This window comes from Armigeres subalbatus, chromosome 1 (assembly GCF_024139115.2).
Source record: "Armigeres subalbatus isolate Guangzhou_Male chromosome 1, GZ_Asu_2, whole genome shotgun sequence".
Taxonomy (NCBI): domain Eukaryota; kingdom Metazoa; phylum Arthropoda; class Insecta; order Diptera; family Culicidae; genus Armigeres; species Armigeres subalbatus.
Genome location: NC_085139.1, coordinates 161059675 through 161072776, shown reverse-complemented (window position 1 = coordinate 161072776; position 13102 = coordinate 161059675). Strand labels below are relative to the sequence as shown.

Below are 13102 nucleotides of genomic sequence, written 5' to 3'. Positions count from 1 at the left end.
TAAAAACATTTCAGAACCCGAATTTCCGCCTTACCGAAATTAACATTCTGACCGGTTTTACATCTGATTCATTTACATCGTTTGGATTACATAATTTTATTGATTACATCTAATAAATTACATCGCTACTGTCCATTACACAGCAAGCTCTCGAGTACGTCGCACAGTGTAATATTCAGCAATCGATGGATTCGATGGGTTGCAGCGATTTCGATGTAATATTCAACAACTTTTTTTGCTGTGTATGGCAAACAAAAAGAAAATTCATTTATTTATTATCGGCGCCGAAGTCTACCATCGCAAAGTTTGACTTGCTCGCAAGCTCGCGAAGGAGTGTGATGTGTCAGACCTGTCAGACGATTGCCACATAACAAACGGCAAAATTTTGTGTTCTGCTGCGAGTTTTCGGAAGAAAAATTTCTCGATCGTGAAAAGTGCGATAATATTTTCCATTCGAAAGCACAAATTTTACTTAATTTACGGAAATGGCCGAAACGCCAAGTGAATCAGGTGCTCCTCAAAGTTTGAACGCAATGAGGGAAGCTCAGCCAGATGAAATTCCTGCCTCGAACGTAAGTTGCTAGGGTCATCGATTTTTTTTTGTGCTTGAATGACTTGTTTTCCTCCGACGTAGGTCCGATCAAGTTTGGCCGAACTGGAAACTCAATCTTCGCAGGTGCTGAATCGCCTTGAGTACGTCAAAGTGGCCCTGGAGCAACATCAGCAGAATACGATGTTTCAGCAAATGCCGCTAAGTCCCGGATTTTTACAACCGGACAAAAAACCTTCAGCGGAAGTCCTCACTTCCCTGGAGACGCTCATATCCCAGCTTGACATTGACGAAGAGACGGATTTTGTGCTTCCTCCGCTTGACGACTCTTCGCAGCTGGCCTCGGTCAGCCACTCTATTGGTGCTTACCTTTCGGCACTGGACAGGCAACATCTCAGTCGGATTGTTTCCAAAGTCGTTACGGACACCAATCGCTGGCTGAGTCACATGTTTAGATACATCGATTGTAGCACCAGTTATTATCGGGACAGCGCAGAATGCATTCTGCACGCCGTCAGGCTGGCCATAGCGACTCGGTTTCCGGAATCTATGGAAAATCGTCTGACACAACTGCAGGGCGCTACACTTTACATCTCGGAAGCGAGTTCACTGTTTGCTCTGCAGAACACCTGCCGCTATGTGGGACTTCCACCGTCGAATATCCGGGTTGTGCCTTGCAATACCTTGTTCGGTGCGCGTGGCACGATGGATGCTTCCGAGTTGCAGAAAATGCTAGCCGCAGATGTTGAAGCAGGTAAAATTCCGCTGTTTCTGATTGCCGATCTCGGTTCGTCGATCTGCGGCGAGGTGGACAATTTGACCGTGATTCGACAGGTTTGCAGCCTAAACAATATGTGGCTGCACTGCCAGGGACACTGTTTGGCAGCGCTGGCCGTGACGAAGGGAACACTGACTGGGGTAAAATGATTTATTTTTAGTTCTTATTATGGCGATGTAATTCTATTTTGAACATATTTCAGATCAAAGCAATACCCGATTCGATGACGTTGAATATTGGAAACTGGCTGGGCATAACGGGTGTTCCGTGCGTGTTGATGCACAGACAGGTCCCGGTTACTCTGCTTACGTTGTTTGATGTGGATCCTATTCTTTCCAATAGGCTAACTGCCATTGGACTTTGGACAGTAATGCAAACGATGGGGGCTGATTCAATTAGTGAGCGCATCTTCATGGCTTTTGATTCATGCCGACATATTTACGAAGTTCTAAGTAGAATTGAAGGGATTAGAATTTTGGTAAGTCTTGAGTTCTTAAGGTATTTTTTTCTAACAGAGGACTCACTTTCCTAAAAATCGGTTAATTTTTATGCGGATGTAGACGGTTTCTACTAAAGACACTATAAACAAAGACGGGAAATGTTCCAATTGGAATTCCAAATTTACTGTCAGTGCTATTCCAATCGAGCAGAAGACCTGTCATTCCAAAAAATCACGCAGTACATTTGGTAAGGGCTAATTTAACTTCCGCAAATAAACATGTTTAAATTATTGTTGTAATATTTTTGGATCAATGTAGCTTAATAAACCCCTACAAATGGTAGAAAATGACTCTCAACTTGTTTATATTGTATTTGCTATCTGATTTGCGTGGGTATAAGCGTTACTAATCATTTTTTTGAAATTGGGAAAATCACTTACACCAATTTGAAAACTTTATGCAATATAAGCAGTGTTGCGCATTCAGGGTTGCCTGTCGAATCATTTGCTCACGGATCAGATTTCGCGTCTTTGTATATAGTGTCTTTAGTTTCTACCAGTTCTGATCAGTAGCTGAGATTTTCATTTTTATTGGGAGAAGTCACGCAATATTTACATTTAACTCTCTCCCGCTCTCATAAAAAAAAACAATGGGAGGAATTCGCAAAGTCTTCATGGATTTTTTTTTTTCATGAAAGCGTATCAATATCAAAGTATTGCCTCTGCTTCGATAATTGTCTCTGCTTCGATTTATGTGAATCAGGACCAGTACGATAGTACTGGTCCTGATTCACATAAATAAAAAAAATACCAGTCAAACGTCTGCTCCCATCAAAGGAATAACTCATATTCTTGTTTCAAAACTTGCTTTTATTTTCCAATATTTTTGTTAACGTAATTTCTATAATTTTTCCATCCAACAGAGCAAAGCACCCAGACAGGAGGCAGGAAAATCGTTCCGAGCATTGTTAAGCAATCCGATCAACTATTGTGTAATACCAACAATGGTTCTCAAATAAACGAACAATTATAAAATATCTAAATTTTGCAGATCTTATTCGAGACAGCCGTCCCCGTTGTAGTGTTTCAGTTCGATGGAAGCAGTGGCGAGCGGGAGGTGAACGTCCTCGATGCCCCAACGGGTGCTCCTCACAGCGGCACCAATACCGACGATCCTCCGAAAATCGAAGGAGTAACAAAAGTCACCGCCGTTGATCCCGTCAGCAAATCGATTGAGAAAATATCCAATGCCTCATACTACGACCGGTTGAACGGGTGGCTTGGTCAGATTTTGCTTCGCGACTGCTCACAACTGAATTTGGAAATCATCAACCATCCAGTCTACGGAACGTGCATTCGATATTCACCGTTTGCTCCTGGATATGGAGAGCTGCTTCCATTGACCGAAGTGATCGAAAACGTTGCACAGTTTATCGATGCACAGATTGAGATTCTGATGGCAACCGTCAAACACAAGAGTCGATTCAACAAACTCGTAGAGGAAAGCCCGGTGCTGCGACTGATCGAACTGAACGATTGGGCTGGTCTTGGCAGCGTACATTACGTTCCGGAAGGTTGGGAAACTCTGCTAACTGACCAAGCGAAAACTGAGCTCAATCGTTTGAACACGGCGCTGGTGGATATGCTTAAGGCTCACGATGGTGCATTTTCTCTTGGCGAAGGTAGTGATGGGCTTATTTGTGTGAGGTAAGCTTGTACCATGGCAATATCTGAAAGCACTTCCAGTAATTCAATTTTTACTTTCCAGGTTTGGAATGGTCACGAACGAAACAGATGTGGAGGAACTGCTCGACCTAGTCATCCAAACCGGTCTTAAGATTCAAGAGAACTCCAAAATTCTCGACACCATGACGGAGATTTTGAAGAAGGGCATCGAAGCCGCTGAAACCGATCTTCAGCGCGAAGCCGAAGAAAAACTATGGCAGGATGGGATCTTGCGGCAAGTCCCACTGGTTGGCCGAGTCGTAAATTGGTGGTCTCCACCCGCAAAAGAAAGCGGCGTCAAGGGAAGGAGCCTCAACCTGACTCAAGGGGTCGTTGAAAGCACGGAAAACATTTACAAGTGAGATTATTTTTTCAGGGCAGATTTTTTTTTGTCTTTATTTAAGAGACTTGCAGCCCGAGGCTGGCTCGTCTCCGTTCAGAGCAGATTTTTTTTTAATTAGGTTATTTATTGTTTTGTTTTGGGCGGTCCTATTTATGGTTGAACCTTCAATGCCATATGCTTACAATTTCAATATCTTTCGGCAGGTACCATATGCAAATGTCCGCGAAAGCGAATCAGTTGAAGGGAAATAAGAATCCTCCCACCCCTCTTGTACAAACGCCGATCAGTGCCGACGGTACGAGTCTACATTCCAGAAACGCAAGCTCCAGCAGTCAGCAGTCGAGCGTCACTGTTGATAAGCAAACCTCTCAGCAGCACAACGGACAGCCGGAAGTGGCCCCTGCGTAAGTAATCAATTGTTAACGATTTTCGAATGTGTTTTTAAAACGTTAAGGTACTTTAATGCTGAACCAGCATACATTTACATAACACCCATATTATGCATTATTTTTACCAAAGTCATTACCTTCTTTGAAAGTGATAGATTAAGTTAGAGCAAAACCGTTCAAGTGATCTTGTACTACATAAAATAGCTGATAGGGTTAAACAATATAAAACAGGAGTGTTTTGAAGTGGCTCATGCCCGGTGCACGGATCAGCGCAATAAAAACATGTCAACTTATTTATTACCTATTATAATAGTATAACAGAGATGACATTGTACTTGTAGCCCTTCGGAAGCGTTAAATAAATTTTATTTTGCACAAATATTAAACGCTTGCTTTATTTATTCTAGATGACAAGGAACAGAAATGGAAAGAAACGGAAGGCGACGTTCCCAGGTTCTAATTTGGGTGAGTACTAACACTTGTCCAATATATTACCTTCCCCGTGCTTGAATGTTTTGCTTTTCTTGTACAAAAAAGTTGTACCGAAAGGCTATCATTTCACTCCGAAATCGATCTTTTTATAGAAGTCTCGGAGCCCCATGGTGTTATATAACAATCAACTCAACTCGTTCAACTGAACAAATGTCTGTCAGTACGTGTGTATGTGTGTTCTTGAACGATTTTTGCGTTGCATTCGACGGGCAACCCTAGTTGATCACTATTGAATATAATCACGATCGGTCATTGCGTTAAAAAGTTATGAAGAAAATGGTGCGTTGAACCATATTAGCTTGGTTGGTTGATTAGCTATACAGCATCTGGTCGGGGTTCAGCCAAACCGCACCAAGCGGCTTTTTGACTGACTTGTAATATTTTGTTCGCAAAAGGAAAACGGAAAGTATTTTATCTCAAATCATGCGTGCATTTGTTGTAGGATATCCTCAGTTATGGTGTTGAACGATGCCCGATGCGATTTGTGAATAATTGAATCTGTTACACGAAAACCTTGGTGAAAAAATTGGAAATTTTTCATTGGCGCTTGGTGTGATTTGGCAGAACCCCGGCCATCTGCAAAAGCCGTAATGTAGGAAATTATTTATGATGTGTATCTTACTAAGGCGAAACCAAACGATTAAATCGAGAAAGGCATCGTCACCGCTAGGTGGATTAGTCTGTTTTTTTTGTACTAGGTTTTAAAAACAAAATAAAAAGGACGGCTAACTTATTGTTTTCCATCGGACATTAACTTTCTAACCACGAGATGTTGACAAGATGGACAAATTTAAAACGAATCGATCATAAATTTAACTCGCCTTCTTTGATGATCTCTCATCTGCACCCGTCGAATCATTCTGATTGACCGTCGCGAGAATATCACCTTTGAAATAAATACCGCTAATCGATGTTTATATTATGGAATGCCTAATATTTTATTTATCAGACTAAGGCCGGAGTGGCCTGTGCTGCACATAAAAGTCTTCTCCATTCAGCTCGGTCCATGGCTGCACTTCACCAGCCACGCAGTCTGCGGAGGGTCCGCAAATCGTCCTCCACCTGATCGATCCACCTTGCCCGCTGTGCGCCTTCTTGTTCCCGTCGGATCGTTGTCGAGAACCATTTTCACCGGATTATTGTCCGACATTCTGGCTACGTGCCCGGCCCACCGCAGTCTTCCGATTTTCGCGGTGTAAACGATGGATGGTTCTCCCAACAGCTGATGCAACTCGTGGTTCATTCGCCTCCTCCACGTACCGTCCGCCATCTGCACCCCACCATAGATGGTACGCAACACTTTCCTTTCGAAAACGCGGAAAAAAAGTGCGCGTTGGTCCTCCACGAGCATCGTCCAGGTCTCGTGTCCGTAGAGAACTACCGGTCTTTTAAGCGTTTTGTAGATAGCTAGTTTGGTACGGCGGCAAACTCTATTCGATGGGAGCGTTGTGCGGAGTCCAAAGTACGTACGATTTCCTGCCACTATGCGTCTCAGAATTGCTCTGCTGGTATCGTTATCGGCGGTCACCAGTGAGCACAAGTACACGAACTCTTCAACCACCTCGATTTCGCACCACCGATAGAAACTCGTGGTGGGTGGCTTACATTGACCTCTCTTGAGCCTCTTCCTATCATGTACTTCGTCTTCGACGTGTTGATGACTAGTCCAATCCGTTTAGCTTGCCATAATATCTTTAACGTGCCATAATATCTATGTCGTCGAAGAAGCCAAATAGCTGAACGGACTTATTGAAAATTGTTCCACTCGTGTTAATCCTTGCTCTTCGTATTACCCCTTCCAAAGCGATGTTGAATAGCAGACACGAAAGACCATCACCTTGCCGTAACCCTCTGCGGGTTTCGAAGGGACTCGAGAATGCCCCTGAAACTCGAACTACGCACATCACTCGATCCATCGTCACTTTGACCAACCGTGTCAGTTTATCCGGAAATCCGTTTTCGTGCATTAGCTGCCATAGCTGATCCCGATCGATTGTATCATATGCGGCTTTGAAGTCGATGAATAGATGATGTGTGGGCACGTTGTATTCGCGGCACTTCTGCAGTACTTGGCGAATGGCTAACACCTGGTCCGTGGTGGAGCGTTCGCCCATAAATCCCGCCTGGTACTGCCCCACGAACTCCCTTGCAATTGGTGCTAGTCGACGGCACACCATTTGGGAGAGTACCTTGTAGGCGGCGTTCAGCAATGTGATTACGCGGTAGTTGCTACAATCCAGCTTATCGCCCTTTTTGTAGATGGGACACACGACACCTTCCATCCACTCCTGCGGCAAAACTTCCTCCTCCCAAATCTTGGTAATGACTCAGTGCAGCGCTCTAGCCAGTGCCTCACCACCGTGTTTAAATAGCTCTCCTGGTAGTTGGTCAACCCCAGGGGCTTTGTTGTTCTTCAACCGGCCAATCTCCTCCTGGATTTCTTGGAGATCCGGAGCCGTTATAATTATGTCCTGCGCGCGTTCCCCCAGGTCCATCACCATACCGCCATCTTCGTCTGCCACATCGCCATTCAGGTGCTCTTCGTAGTGCTGCCGCCACCTTTGGATCACCTCACGCTCGTTCGTAAGAAGGTTCCCGTTTATGTCCTTACACATATCAGGCTGTGGCACGTGGCCCTTACGTGAACGGTTCAATTTCTCATAGAACTTTCGTGCGTTATTAGCGCAATACAGTTCCTCCGTCTCTTTACGGTCTCGATCTTCCTGCTGGCGCTTTTTCCTCCGGAAAATCGAGTTTTGTCTGTTCCGCGCCCGTTTGTATCGTGCCTCGTTCGCCCTCGTGCGGTGTTGCAGCAATCCCTCCCATGCTGCATTCTTCTCCTCAACTAACTGCTCACATTCGCCGTCATACTAGTCGTTTCTCTGATCCGGAGCCACCGTGCCTAGTGCAGCGGTTGCGGTGCTTCCAATGGCGGATCGAATATCTCTCCAGCCATCTTCAAGAGACGCTGCGCCTAGATGCTCTTCCGTTGGAAGTGCCATTTCCAGCTGCTGCGCGTAGTCTTGGGCTAGTCTACCGTCTTGTAGCCGCCCAATGTTTAGCCGCGGCGGACGACTCCGACGCGTGTTGTACACCGTCGAGAGTTTTGAGCACAGACATACTGCAACGAGGTAGTGGTCGGATTCAATATTCGCACTGCGGTAAGTGCGTACGTTCGTGATGTAGGAGAAGAATTTACCGTCGATTAGAACGTGGTCGATTTGGTTTTCCCTTACTTGATTAGGTGATTTCCATGTGGCCTTGTGGATATTCTTGCGTGAGAAGAAAGTGCTTCGGACTACCATTCCGCGGGAGGCTGCAAAGTTTATGAATCGTTGGCTGTTGTCGTTCGATACGGTATGCAGACTATCCGGTCCGATGACCGGTCCATACATTTCCTCCCTTCCTACCTGAGAGTTCATGTCACCGATGACGATTTTGACGTCCCGCAGTGGACATCCATCGTATGTCTGCTCCAGCTGCGCATAGAACGCTTCTTTCTCGTCGTCGGATCTCCCTTCACCCTGCACGTTGATGATGCTATAGTTGAAGAAACGGCCTTTTATCCTCAGCTTGCACATCCTTGCGTGGATTGGCTGCCACCCAATCACACGTTGGCGCATCTTTCCCAGCACTATGAAGCCGGTTCCCAGCTCGTTGGTGGTGTCACAGCTTTGGTAGAAGGTAGCCGCTCGATGCCCGCTTCTCCACACTTTCTGTTCTGTCCAGCAGATTTCCTGCAGCGCTGCGACGTCGAAGTTGCGGGGATGTAATTCATCGTAGATTATCCTGTCGCAACCTGCGAAGCCTAGCGACTTGCAGTTCCATGTCCATGGAATGCTTAAAAATTATGTAAATCAAAAAGGGAGAGGGGGTCCAAGAAATGTGAACTTTCAAACGAAAAAACATTGGCGTAAATAAGGTTGGCCAGGGGGGAGGTCTATGTGGTGTATGTGAAATCGAATACGAATTCAGTCCAAATTCAATGCAAATCTAATCCATTTTTAATCTAAATCCAAATACAATACAAATCCATTTCAATACAAATCCAATCAAAATCAATCCAATCCAATGTAGGAGCTCAAACATAATCAAATATCAGATACCGTCGCTTTGAAAACAGCCCTGCAAATCTATCGCCTCTATATATGTACACATAAGAAAGTTCATTGATTTGCATATAGCTTCATTCGGTATTATTCGCCGAAAAACTATCACTTCAACAATGAATTCCTAGAGTCCGTTTACAATTCAAATTAAATCTGAATCCAGTCCAAAATCCAATTCAAATCCACTGCAAATCCAATCTAATGATATTCCAAAAACAAATCCAAATGTAACTCATTTCAAATCTAATCCAGTCCAAAAAACAATCCAGATCCAATTCAAAATCATTCCAAATTCATTCGAAAACCCAATCCGAATTCAATCCAAATTATATACGAATCCAATCCAAATCGAATACGAATCCAAATTCAGTCCAAATTTATTTCAAAAACCAATCCGAATCCAATCCAATCTGAATTCGAATCCAATCCAATTCAAAATCAATCCAATCCAATATATGAGCTGTTTTGTGTTTGTGTTGCACTTTGCCGTCGCGTTGATTATCGCTGCGTTTTAAAACATTGAGTTTTATGCGTAAAACTAACCGAAAATATAAACACGGATTTTCATTCAAGCATCAATATTTGTTTCATCTCTGCGATATACGGAACTGACTTCCAGTGAAAGTTGTAAACAGTAATTCGAGAAAAACTGTAACTGTCTTATTGCTGTGTCCGCCATTCATTTTGCACAATAATGTCAAAGGTTTGCGAGAAATGCTCTTCAGTCATCCACGATAATGATCTCAGTACAGTGTGCGAAGGAAAGTGTGCGAAATGGTTTCACGCCGGCTGTGTTGGTGTAACAGAGGCTGCTCTGTGTGCATTTGCCTTATCGAAGAATATCATTTGGATGTGTGATCCGTGTATGGCGTCATTCTGCAGAATGAGAGAACGATCAACTGCCGATATCGCTACTGGCACCGAACCGTCGATGGAAGATGAGCTGAAGGACTTAAAGCACACAGTGGCAAACATTGCGCAGACACTTGCTGAGTTCGTTAAGAGTCGAAATCCAGTACCAACGCATCGTCATTCAACTCCTGTTGCATCGCTCAACATCCAATGCATTGACGAGACCTCTTGCAGTTTACCACAAGCGGAAAGTGAGAGTGAACAATTCTCGTTGTATTTGTCCAATATAGATAAAAGTGCTACGAAAAATGATGTTAGATTGATGCTATCACGTACGCTAGGTACTCCGCTGTCTTCTTGTAGAAACGTAATTAGGCTACTTCCGAAATGGAAAGATATCGACACAGTTGATTATTTATCGTTCAAGATTGTTTTGAGTTCGAATCTGAAAACAGCAGCACTTAATGCTTCTACCTGGCCTAAAGGGATTAAGTTTCAGAATTTAAAAGCCATTTAAATGAAACATGGAAACCTTAATTGTGAAATAAGTGCTTAGTCAATGTGTAATGTGATGATTCTTTTTTTATTTATCGTTGTATGTATCAAGTTGTGATGATGAATGTCTTGTTTTATTGCCAATTGTTGTTTATGGTTGTTTTTTCTTATCATGAATTCCGTGTAAATATTGTACACTGTTTATTGCTGTCGAAATAGATTTAAGTAGTTCAATAAGATCAACAGTGATCAGTTGAATGTTATAAATACAAATAAACAAATAAACATATTCAAACATCAGATACCTGGCGCTTTGAAAACAACCCTGCAAATCTGTCGCCTCGATGTATGTACGTATAAGAAAGTTCATTGATTTCTAGCTATAACTTCACTCGGTATTATTCCCCGGAAAACTGTCGCTTCAACAATGAATTCTAACCATCCGTAAACGGAAATTGAAACCTGTCGCTCCAATCGAACAACTAAATTTCTTCAGAGACCTGCCGCTCCGAAATTCATCCTCAGAGACCTGTCGCTCCGGCATAAACCAAAAAAAAAAACATCATGAAGAGCCATCGCTCCCATCGAACAAAAATGTTGCCTCAGAGACCTGTCGCTCTGGCACTAACCATCGGAGACCTGTCGCTCCGGTATTATTTCTAGAGTCCTGTCGCTCTATGATAAATTAAAAAAAAAACACATCACGGAGACCTGTCGCTCCGGAATAAGAATTTCAGTTTTCTGTAACTTTAATTCATACTTACCAACTGCGCCATGTGGTAACCAAATTAAAATTTGAAACCAGCCGAAACAACGAATTGAATCGGCCGAACTAAAAACTATGCTGAGTAGAAACCACTCAGCACACGTGCGTCTATCGTCGCCAAGATCTGTCGCAAGAAGAACGATGAAAGCTTTCTCGCACGCTCTCGTCGGCCTCCTTCGTTTTCGTCGAAGCTTTCGGCAAAACGAACAAACGGTTCAAGCTGTCATTTTTCACAACATTCGATCAAACTGTTTGATGGACTACACTTAAAACAAAATATACTTATTATTTATCAAAACTGTACCAAATATAAGAGAACGATAAGAAATTCAAATTACTGTTCTAATTTTTTTACAATCTAAATCACATACACCACAGTCTAGTTCTCCCAACCTGGAAAAATCAGGGAATTCTCTAGACATTTTTGGGTCAATCAGGGAAATTAAGGTGAAGGTGGGTTGAGTACCAAAACAGAGCTTTGAAAATATTGGTACAATAAAAACTGTCATATACTGTAGTAGTATTGGTGTCGTTTTTATAAAAAAAAACAAAGTATATTAGTAGGGTGGTTCACAAAACGACCCAGCTTCACCACGCTCACTCGATTCTATCCCATGCTCCGAGTGTCCTCCAAAAACCGATTTGAACAAAAACTGGTTGAACACTAGCCGGTTCAAGTTTGTATGAAAACTAGTATGAGAAACTAAACTTTTCATTACACTGGCTACAGCGCACAGTGCTTCGAACGTATGGAGCTACGGGACAAAAATCATAACTTACATTCTACACGTTATAACTCAATGGTGTCTTTGGGAGAATGGTTGTAAACTAGTTTTTCTACTAGTTGCATTACTGACCTATGTTAAATTGATAATTGCATAAATGGCGTAAACGCCAAATTTCATAACATATAATATACTTCGTATAATCGTGATCCATTTGGGAAAATTGCCACTTATAATAAAAACTAATATTTGCGTAATTGACCTATGTTGAATCGATAATTGCATAAATGCCGTAAACGCCAGATTTTACGATATGTCTCAAAGAATCAGGATGTTTTTACGAAAATTATGAGGTATGATAACAGTTTCTATTACAACAATTTACATCAATTGACCAATTTCCAATTGATTATCTCATAAGTGACGAAAACGCCAGCCATATTTTTATACTATAGAATCAGGATATCCTTAGAAATGATTTGAGGAATTGTTTTTTAACGACGGTATAGGAAATCATTGGAATTTGTTTTTTTTTTCCAAGTTCGTTTATTTTGTAGGCTTAGGCGTGTATAACACTTTACGTAGCCATGGTTATTGATACGTACAATCAATATCATCTTATAAAGTTAGTAACAGAGGGGTAGAAGCCAGCGTATTCGTGGCGACTCGAGGTTAAGTTTACAATGTTTAAGGATGGGCAGGGATTAGGATTCGGGTATCATGGAATCATCATAATCAAGGAATTTCAGCTGATCATCCGGTCATTTCGCATCACACGCATACCAGGAATGACAATATTATGAAACTAAGATGAACCTCCGATCTGTTTTCACAGGGTTCTAGTACTAATCATCCTCTTTCAGGAAAGCATGCGATCAAAATATTCTATCGGTGAAAATTTAAGAAAATTAGATTTCAAGATTTTGCAGGGGTTAGATATATAGGTTAAGATAGGAAAAAATTGTCGAAATTCAATTTAGCATAATTTTTCGTGAAATAACTCAGTGTTATCAATTTGGCTTGAAAAGGATGGTATTCATCATCCCCATTATTTCCTATTGAAAATACGCCATACGTTGGACTATGGACTTAAAAGTTATGACCAAAATGAAAATGTATAGAAAAATCACTTTTCTGGCATCTATACTCATCCGATGTACTCGAAACAAATTGCGTTCGACGTGAAATTTTAAAATGGTTATAAACGGATTAAAAAATAAGGACCTATCTACCTATCAGTGATATTTTGGTCCTTTTTTGTGTGCTTTTTAACTCTTACAAAGGCACAAGAAAGGCATCATCACTGGCACTGCTATGTGGAGAGCTTTATACTGACTGAGACCATGCAAATATATAATGTTAGCTTTCATATTTAATTCAGTTATTATAATACGGATATACTGCCGTTCTACGCATAATTGTTCCATGTACATAGGAAA

General features: G+C 42.2%; 1 protein-coding gene across 1 annotated transcript; it reads left to right on the top strand.

Annotated features, from left to right (window-relative positions):
* The first annotated feature begins 342 nt into the window (after positions 1–342).
* LOC134205432 (pyridoxal-dependent decarboxylase domain-containing protein 1) lies at positions 343–4760 on the top strand. Its single transcript, XM_062680675.1, has 8 exons — positions 343–572; positions 635–1468; positions 1531–1806; positions 2691–2759; positions 2819–3474; positions 3536–3850; positions 4039–4239; positions 4632–4760. The coding sequence occupies exons 1-8, from the start codon at positions 486–488 to the stop codon at positions 4633–4635; spliced, it is 2442 nt and encodes an 813-aa protein (XP_062536659.1). The 5' UTR covers positions 343–485; the 3' UTR covers positions 4636–4760.
* Positions 4761–13102: the final 8342 nt, after the last annotated feature.